Source organism: Macadamia integrifolia, chromosome 12, assembly GCF_013358625.1.
Source record: "Macadamia integrifolia cultivar HAES 741 chromosome 12, SCU_Mint_v3, whole genome shotgun sequence".
NCBI classification, from domain to species: Eukaryota; Viridiplantae; Streptophyta; class Magnoliopsida; order Proteales; family Proteaceae; genus Macadamia; species Macadamia integrifolia.
In genome coordinates this window covers 6,986,194-6,996,638 of record NC_056568.1, presented here as the reverse complement: position 1 = coordinate 6,996,638, position 10,445 = coordinate 6,986,194, and the positions used below count along the sequence as shown (strand labels likewise).

At 36.5% G+C, this 10,445-nt stretch overlaps 1 protein-coding gene across 4 annotated transcripts in view; it reads right to left on the bottom strand.

The window, feature by feature from the left end:
• Window positions 1-3,623: 3,623 nt before the first annotated feature.
• The window catches only part of LOC122057624 (nuclear transcription factor Y subunit B-10-like), an 18,666-nt gene continuing 11,844 nt past the window's right edge, over window positions 3,624-10,445 (bottom strand). For 2 of the 4 annotated variants that reach the window (XM_042619796.1, XM_042619793.1), the window contains 2 exons: window positions 3,908-3,996; window positions 3,624-3,792 (listed from right to left, as the gene is read on the bottom strand). In XM_042619796.1, coding sequence (XP_042475730.1) covers window positions 3,952-3,996 — 45 coding nt within the window. In that variant the 3' untranslated portion in view covers window positions 3,624-3,792; window positions 3,908-3,951. Of the gene's footprint in view, window positions 3,997-10,445 lie in introns of all 4 variants that reach the window. The other 2 variants (XM_042619794.1, XM_042619792.1) reach the window with 1 other exon arrangement.

Genomic DNA, 10,445 nt, shown 5'->3' with positions numbered 1-10,445 from the left:
CAGTTACACAGGCACGTACGCAACACGTGTGTAAATAGATATAACGGAAATCAGAAACCCGACCCGATACGCCCGATACACAAAATAAAAAATTTGGGTTAAGATCAGCTGATACGGATTGGATTTGGTCAAGGCCTTTCCCAGTTTCATCTTTTGGAGTGATTTTGAGTATTAAATGAAAGAAAACATATGTACAACACATGCATAGATGTACCTGAATCCATGGCTGAAGAATAACAATTCTTTAGTACAACACAATCAATGTTGGTCTACCTTCTTTCCTTCTTGCTTTTAGGTAATGGGTGAGTGATAACTATATAAGAAGTGAGGGTAGGGACCAATCTTGCAAAAAAATTAAGGTTTCCTCCCTATTAAGAAAACAATATCTTAAGTTCACACATAGTAATATATATATATATATATATACCATTAAGGTGTGCTAATAAAATCCAATATCTCTATAGAAATCACTTACTATTATTAGATCATTTCTGTTTACTCGATCTTTAGTCAACACAACTAAACTGATTTTGGAAACAAATCTTGGACTATGCTAGCCAAAATCTTACATTAAACCATGATCTTATAAGTATTAAATTCAGAATCGAATCAATTCTGACCAAAATCAATTAAAATTGGATTGCTCTGGATCCTTTAGAATCCGGATCAAGTAACCCTTTCTTAAGAGAGGCTTCACTCTACTATCCTCGGGTTGGGATCAAAGATCAACTGCTTTGATATTGATAAAAATATTTACATGATATAACATATGGAGACTATACAAGCATGTAAGTACATATGGATACAGATATAGACATACATAAATTCATGGTCGAAAAAAACAAAAATAATCTTTTTTATTTTATTTTTTGTTCGATTAAAGGAATAAAACATTAGGTTCACACATGTACAATATTCTCTTATGATCACCGCTCAAAATGAATTGATTCTCGTAATAAGGAGCAGCTGAGGTGTGGTGGGTGATTTAGAAGATTCGGTAAGTTGGTGATGATGAAATAGGAAAGAAAAGAAAATTATGATTATAATTTTTGCTTAGCTAAGGGTTTGATGAATTTTATGCTATGAGATTAAGATATCTTCTAACATCCAATATACTAATCAAACTTAGTAAGCTAAGGAAATGATTAATGTTGTTCTTATACTTGGATAGAGACTTGTCTGTTTTAATAGAGGGTTTCTTGTTGTAGAGAGTCTACAACTAGGGTTTTAGGAATTGGTATTGGACTTGATCGACTCTGATTGATACCGATATCTGACCATTGTGAACTAATGATATAATATGAATATATATACTTTATGAATAAATATTGGTTTTAGGCGACAATTCTGGTTCTGATACTATGAACTAAATCCCTGCCGATATTGAAGAGCTAGCAAATGTATCCCACGCAAAGGTCCTCTCACCTGTTAAGCAAGAAAATTTTCTTCTCCACGATACATGACAACTTTACCTTTCGAGCTAAAGATTGAATCGGTGAAAGAAGAATGCATGGGGATTGGTAGTATCGTAACATGAGCAAAGAGGAGGATAGTTTCGACATCATTCATAAAGGTTAAGAGTGTGGCAATGATTGAAGAGCCTAATCACAATGTCACTTCACCTATAGAGAAGTAACTCTTCCTTATGGATGCAGGAAATCCACCATTAGGGTAACATGCACCAATCTTTATATGATCTTTTTTTATGATTTTTTTAATACAAAAATAAAACCTAGAATATCTAATCTTCTCTCTTTATAAAATGGGTATTTTTGAAAAAAGAAGAAAAGAAGCCTGAGAGAGACCCATGCACCAAGACATGGAGGGGGCAAAAGGATTGTCCCGCCCCTCATGAAATACAAAAATCTCATCCCTATTGATATTTCTCCCATTGACCCCCGCGTTGGTTCAAGGGTTGCACTGTCTTTTAGGGAACCCTCTCCCTTAAAATAGTTTGACATAACTTACCATCTTGTTATTCGCAAGCAGGGTCAATGTGTTGCACAATTTTTTTCTTATGCACACACACCAAACTTATCTTTGTTAAAAAATATTAATAAATGTCATATCAATGAAAAAAATAATAATAATTTGACATATTAAGATTGAGAGTCAATAAGAGAAGGAGACAGTATCCCTCCACCAACAGTGAAGGGAGTTCCAACCTTCATTCTCATTGGATGATCTAGAAGGCAGACCTTGGCACAATGGTAAAGTTGTTTCATTACAGCCTAGCGGCCGTCATTTCAACATGAGAAACAATTTTCCTAATAAGATGAGATAATACTAAGTACATTATGACCCTCTCCAAACCCCACGTTGGCCGACTTCGTATGATAAAGCATGAAAGGAATATACCTTCTTCAGATTCTATCAAATTATTGCAGAGTTTATATGCAATTGATAAATCATGACAAGTCAAAGAGAATATTCAATAGCAACACTGAAGGAAAAAATTAATTGCGTTGCTTCAAAATGAAGGTGTTCACTAATTAATTAAAGATAAGGAAAAAATATACCAATATAAGTGTCACCCAGAAGTAGATTTGTACATTCTATGATTTTTATCTGAAAAAGTGATTTTAAAATTAGAAAAAAAGTTGGGTATGCCGCCAATATCAAGTATGCTAACACCCATTATGTTTATCCCAATCTTCCCTTTTTTTCTGAAATGACCCTCATATTCTTCCTAAATGATACTTCATTATGTGATCCTATTGGTGCCATCTGCTAGCGATGCCATACCTATCCCTCTCCCAATTAATTATAATCATTAAATATTTCAAAAATAATTTAGATAGACGGCATGTCAGTTTTCAAATTGAATGTCTATGAACACCCTCGGAGTCCCTTGGTCATTTTATTATTATTATTATTTAATTCTATATTTTATCACTAAACAAATTTGAATTGGATTGAAACTTGATAGGCGAACACTGAACATTAGGATCAACCTATGTAGAGTTTTCGCCCCACTTGTCATCTGAACTGCCACGCAATGCTCTTCTCTTCTTCCAGGTGAAGGCAACCGGCTCAACCTATGCTCCCTTAAGATAAATACCTAGGCCTCCCCTGTACTTTAGGAGAACCATGAAGCATTCATTTGAGTATATACTTGAGAAAGCCTACGCCAAGGTGGCAAGTTGGGAGGGAAAGGAATGACAACTCCAATAGTTAAGATTCTAGTAAAGGCAAATGCCTAAACTCTATTAGAATATGCGACTTCTTTCCTTCTTAGAAGAAAACCCAAAAGATGGGAGAAGACAGTTAGTGAGGTAACGTGCAAGCCAAAATGCAAACGAAGAGAAATTTCAAAAAAAGGTTGTGCATGGTATCCATTTTCAAAACCATTTCTGTGCACATAACTAACTCTGAACAATTCAAAATATTCATGGGCAACCTGTAGGATTTCTCCTTTCTTCAATATCATAAACTGAATTTCATCAGCGTATGCAAAAATGCTATCTAATGATCTTTGCATCTACTTCACAGCCACATTGAATATATATTCTTTAATGTTTCCTGGGGGAAAAAAACCATAGTTCAGAGCATCAAAAGTGACTTCCAAGACTCATCACCTAGGCTGAATTGAGTTATCCAACCAGACAATAAAGAAAAACACAAGCACAAGAATCTCCATCTTAATGCATTAAAACAAACCAAACCAGAATCATAACAGAGCGTTTTTCTGCTATACAGCTCGAGAATAACAGCATATAAATTATAATAAATCCTTTAAATGTGTGTGTTCGTCCACGGGTCAGACTAGTTGAAGCACCCAAATATACAGCCCTGAAAAGAATTAACCTGCCGTCTCAATGTTGAAATGAACATCACTACCCCAAATGCTTTCGGGATCAGAAGAATAGCACTCTGTACCATATGGATGAAAGGTAAGATCTACTACCAATTGAATTCAGCATATGTTGGTCATATTGGAGGAGACGATCTTTATTCTGAGCCTTGCATGGGAACCATAAGATGCTGTCCCTGAGACTGCAGCAAGAAAGCATTATTATTATCAAAACAGAGTTGCATCTCACAATACACGTTCCTTAGCCCACCAAAATGTTACAAAAACAAACTTAAAACACATTTTGATTTCAGCTCTGCTAAGTAGGAACGTTGGCTTCATTATAAACAGCACAACTCTAAAATGTTTAAGCCAGAAAGTTCTTAACCCCCAGTCTCTCTAGTGTCCTCGTAAAAAAGTGGCTGCACTATCAGTGAATTTTCTAATTTCGTAAGCTTTCATGGTACCGTTTCTAAAATACTATCAGTCCAAGCCTCGTAAATTTCAGGTTCACTCATTGAATGAATATGAGGGGCACAAAGTGATTACATAAAGATGATCCAACAAAGGAAAGGAGAGAGAAGGGAAGGGAAGGGGAGGGGAGGAGAGATCAAACACCACATTCCAAAGTAAATAAATAACAGGCAGCACCTAAGCAAAACAACAAAATATCAACAAAGGCTAGAACGGAACCTAGATCTTGGGAACTCTAAAATAAGTTCATAACTAAACATTGCTATTACAGGAAATATTTTCCACAGCAATAAATGGAGCCCTAAATTAACAGTGTATTTAAGTGAAATACTCTTAAAAAACTAAATAAAATTAAAAGGAAAAGTACACATACATAACACACCACATATTTCACAAAGATGCATATATGAGGTAAGAGTAATATTTTCCTGGATGGTCAGTTAGGAAAGCCTATGGCCCTAATATATTCCTAAAGACTAGCCGAATAGAATACAAATTAGGTGGACAGGCTGATGCAGTTGGGCGATGGGTTTAGAACGGATCTCTTTGATTTGGGTTCTTTATTTACTTCCCTTTTTAAGGCTTAGAATTAGTGTGGCAGTACTCTTATTTGATGTGATTTTATTGCTATCTTAGTTCAGATGCAATATTTGTTTCTATTTCAATTAGGAAAGTAGGGTTTATCTTCAAGTCTTTAAATAGTATTATTTTACCCAAACTGAGATTTTTGAGTTGAATGAATTTGAGAAAATATGTTTTGGTTGGAATCGATGGCAGCCATGGATGGTTTCCTTTTTCATGGATGGTTTCCTTTTTCCCCTTTTCTAATATCCTCTATCCATCTCTTTCTTTTCTGATCTGTCTCTTTATTTCATCTTTTTCTCTTTTTTTTTTAACTCTGTTCTTCTTTTCCTTCTTTTCATTCTTCTTCTTGCTGGTTTTCTTTCCCCAGCCCCTGTTCCAAGCGGTAGTTGCAGCCCACGGAAACTGGGTTCTGCTCCTTATTGCTTGATCTTCTGGGGCTGAGGTCTTGAGTGAAGGTAGCCCTCTCCTAGGCAACTCAAACCTTGGAACCTCTTCCAAAGCTTGACCTTGCTGTGAAGAAGTCCAAACCAGACTCAGATCTGAGTTTACCATTGCCATAGCCAGTGGCAGGGCTTCCCACGTCACTCCAGCCTGCTGATCTGAGCAGCCCCCTGGTGAGTTTGGTACACCTCCTTGGGAGTCTACGCCTGAAGTCTCAAGATCAGCAGACCAGATTTGAAGGAGTTCCCTGCATTGAAGGCTTGCTGGTTTGCCACCTTGCCCTAGTGTACCATCGAGAAGAAGAAGAAAGGTTCTCTCAGGGGTTTTAAATAACATTTGCTATTATTACTGTTAAGCCCGTCACTTGTTTTACAGTAGAACCCTTGTATCGAAACTTTATTTCAGTTTGACCCCATCACCATATTATTTCCAGAATTGAACTTTTCTTTAGGATTAATTCCAGATCTGTCCTATTCAACTAGTTCACTTTAAAAAAAAAAACCCTTTTATTTACAATTCTGCCATTCTATTCTTGGGTTGAGTTATTTGGAAATTAATTGGGTAGGCCCTAAGCGATTCGATTTCAGTGCTTGGAATCCAGATCCGCATCACAAGCAGTGAGGTCCCCGCTCACAGGTGAAGTTTCAACCTAGATGGAGTAGGCCACGTGGCAAAACAAAGCTCTGAGAATCCACTAGAAAAAAATAAAATTTTGTATAGATGGTTCATAACAAATGGAAGGCTGAAATATATGGAGGGGTATATGATTGAGAAAAACACGGGTATATGATTAAATTTGGCTCTGAAATTTGACATGTAGTAAATCAAATCATGCTCTTCCAACAGTCATAATTGCCACATCACCCTTCCACATGGAAAAATTAGGTAGACCATAGAAAGGCCTACATACATGGGCAGTGTAAAGAAACTTCCGTAATTGGAAAATACACGCAACAAAGATCCATTTGCAAGTCACTTAGGCACTCACCTAAAATAGGTACAATAATGAGCATGGGAACTGAGGACATGAAGCCTTGCAGCTGGCAGTGAGGTAAAACACAGAAAGAAGCACCTCGTTTCACTTTGTGCATCTAGCGGCTCTGAGAACACTTCCTACACACCCCCCTGACCACTCAACCTAAGGTCCTATACTCCTATGACAACCCAAAATTAAAAAAGAGCAATAAAGATGCAAAAATATATACATATCAAAGAAAAAAAGTTCTCAAATGCTAAGGAAACACAATAAACTAAGATCCCTGAGCAGTTTTATAAAAGTGGGAAGCCAGAGGAAGTTACATGCCTTTTTTTTAACCTTCTCAATCCCAAAAAACACTGGCATCTCTGGATGAGCATGCCCAAAGAGGAACCCGTCAATGAGTGCACTATCTAGGAATGAGGAAACTTAGAACAAGAACTCTGTGAACAAGTTGTTCACATCACCCTTGACTCCTTTAATCTAACATGGGGCAGCTCAGTACACGATCTTTCTGAATAAGTTGTCCACATCACCCTTGACTAGTGGTAAATACCAGCCAAAAGGCTTTAAAATGTGTTACAATTAACAAGCCAATATTCAAAGTAATGGGGTCATACCCTATGACTGGATTTAAACATTTGGTAGATGGCCAACCATGTGTTTCCTATCTATCCAACAGTTAGAATTGCCACATCACTCCACTGATTTGATGGGTGAAATAACGAGAGGATAATACATTAGATTTTGGCCATACAGCTGAGAAGGGCCATGAAAGCTGACGTATAGCCAATTCAAGGGGTAGTCTACCATGCAATGGTAGACAAACCCTCTACATGGCAGATGCTGCTTGCTGAGAGTTACCTCCCCAAGTGATCATGTAGAAGCATCCATGCACATCTCAAAAAGGAAGATCCCACACACTAGGCTTCACTATGACCACTCTCTCGATACCCTACCACAGCCATAATTGAGATCATAATGAAATGCCCCCCCCCCCACACACACAAAAAAATAAAATAAAATAAAAATTAAGAGGCAATCCCACCCCAAACTAGGCTTCACCATGGCCATATTCTCTACACCCTGCTACAACCCTAATCAAGAGCATAACGAAATGAACCCCCCTCCCCAAAACACACACAAAAGCGGAAGAGGAAAATGGCACCAATAACAGCAAATAAATAAATAAAGCTATCCAAGGAATTATTAACCATTCATTGTTGAAATCTTCAACCAATCATAACATTAAAGCATCAGTAACATATTTTCAAATTAAAAGTGGGCCTCAATAACCTTACAGAACTTTCTAGTTTGTTACTTGGATAAGATAAGCTAACACTATGTTTGGTTGTTAAGAAATAAAAGAAAAGAATATAAAAATCCAATTTGAGGAGATAGATAGACACATAAATCAATCATTGCATCATCATGATAAAAATATCATGATGATGCAATGATTGATTTATGTGTCTCTCTATCTCCCCAGATTTAAAATTTTTTGAAAAGTTTCCTTTCTTTCCTTGACAACCAAACATAGACTAAAGGAATTATATCCAAAAGGAAAAAATGCAAGCAGGAGTACTGACACATAATATGTCGTATATCATGATGAAGTAAAGATATATCTCTTCAAACCCATACTACATAGATCAAGCCTTCCCCAAAAGGAAGCCACCAACACCGTCGTAATCCTTCTTATTCTATGTTATGCTCCAAATAACCCAATAGATTGCACACTAAACCATCTATCTATAGGATTCACCCTCATAGTTGTCACGGCGCCAAGGCGAACCAAGGCGGTGGAGGGTTGTCTAAGCGCTTAGGCGAGAAGGCGCCCGCCTTAAGGCGAACTAGGCGAACAAGTGTTATTTTTTATTTTTCCTATTTTCTAACATTATTTAGTAAGTTATATATACCTTGTATCATAAAAAATCAAGATTAGGCCACATCAAGTCATTAAAAATCAACATTTAGCCACATCAAATCATAAAAAATTAACATTAAGTCATATTAAGTTATAAAAAATCAATATTTAGAGAAATGCTCTTATTTTATAATAAGTTTGACTGGTCAAATGATTTTATTTTTACATGAGACTTTTTGTATTAGTTATAATATAAAACCAGCTTTCTAACAAGTCTAAGATTACTTAAATTTGAGTTACAATGACAAAGTAATGCTTCAGTCAAACTTATTTTTAAGTGCGCAAATACTGTTAAAATCGTCTGAATGAAAATAATTTTATGAATATCAAAACAAAATATTTTTTTACCGGACTTTTGGTTTTTAGCAATGTTTTAACATGATAGAATTTATAAAATTTTCATAATTGAGAAAAACCCTAGCATTTAAAAGTTGAAAATCGTCCCTATAACAAAAATCCAGTTTTTGTTCTTGGACTGGGGGGTTGACTTTTTTTCCTTTTGGAATTTGATTTTTAAATTATTTTTATTGGATTCAAATAGGGGGTATTTGCTTATTTATGAATAATATCTTAAGTAAATGAAATAACAAATATTAAAAACATTTACTTGAATGATATTTGGCATAAATAAGTGCCGAAACAGAAAGCAACATGCAGTGCAACAAGGCGGCTGTCGCCTAGGCCCCAGGCAAATCGCCTGGACGCCTAGTCGTCGCCTAGGCGACGACTTGGCGACGCCTTGACAACTATCACCCTTTTTAGCCCAAACTCTAAAATTGAAATATAAAGAAACTCTGCCACTACCTAGCCTATTAAAAGTATAGCAAAAGACTACAAGATAAATCCAAGCAAATAAATCTAAATAATTAAATAAACTCTAATACCCTACTGGACTAGTTTCAGTCCAAGGAAGTGCTCCTCCATCAACTCCCCCAATGCTGAAAAAAACTCAACCTCGAGTTTTGTAAAACATGAAAACCAGCACCATCGGCATCCACAATCAATGGCTTTGATGGGGCAATAATCCAAAGCATCACACGATTAATTGTCTTGTTTGGGAAACTAGATGGATGATCACATCTCTCCAATTGTCATAATTGTAATTGAATTGTCAATCAATTCCCTAGCTTCAACCTTGATTGGACAGCGTTCAAATCATCTTGACATCACTTCCTTTATACACCTTTTATACCACCTTTGATTCACCTTCTAAAGTTTCTACCATGCTTGGCATCTTATCATAAAGGCGATTAGTATTATCGGCAAGGTTCCAACAATCTACCCTAAAATCAAGAAGCCCTAGATGGATATCACAAAGTTCTATCTACAGCTTATAGAAACCACCTTTAATCGAGAGGACTAAATCATATTAATCAACCTCCGTGATGTAGCCTCAGGTTCGGCTATGATACCAATTGATATAGAACCCACGCCAAAATACCTTATTAGGTTTGCTTATGAGCCCATCCAATCAATAAGACTTCAAGTCTAAAAAAACAATGGTAGTTTAGTAAATAATCAGAAATTTCAAGGGGTTGTTAAGTAGATTAAGTGGTACAAAAACGTAACAAGGATTAGTATTTATTGTTCACGGACAGACTTGGAAGGGATGAAAAAAATAAAGAAAAAGGAGCATAAAAGGGAAGGGTACTTTAGAAAAATAAACCAGAAATAGGGGTGTTTTAAAACAAACCCACGATATGATGTTGAGGTCGTCTTCAACCAATAAACACCAAACCAGCAGCAAGGGAGGTTCCTTTGTGAAGGGAATATCTCTCACACAGGAGATCCAATCGAGAAGGGGCTTTAGGGATTAAATTGCAATAATGGATCCTTTGAAAAGCAAGTGGAAACAGGACCAACAAGTGAGGGAGTAAACATATAACTATTCTACAATCAAACCTTGCGACAGAGGTAAGATCAGCTCTGAACTCCAAATATCTAACAGTCCCTGCGAGTTTTCAGCGGCCAGACTGTATAGGTAGGGTTACCCATATACAAGAAAGAAAGAGTTGGGGATAAGGGAGATCGATCAAATCCCTTTCAGCTCAACTGGTTTGTTTGCAGCAAGGGAAGAAATAAAACCATAATAATATTAAAGGAACAGACGGGGAGAGAGGGGGGGGAGCACACAACCAGCTACGCAAGCTTCAACTAAAACTCAATTTTCATTCATTCTCCTTTAAAACGTTCATTGGTTACAACCTTGTATTTAAAGAAGGAAACAAAGAATCCTAACTAAACTCTAA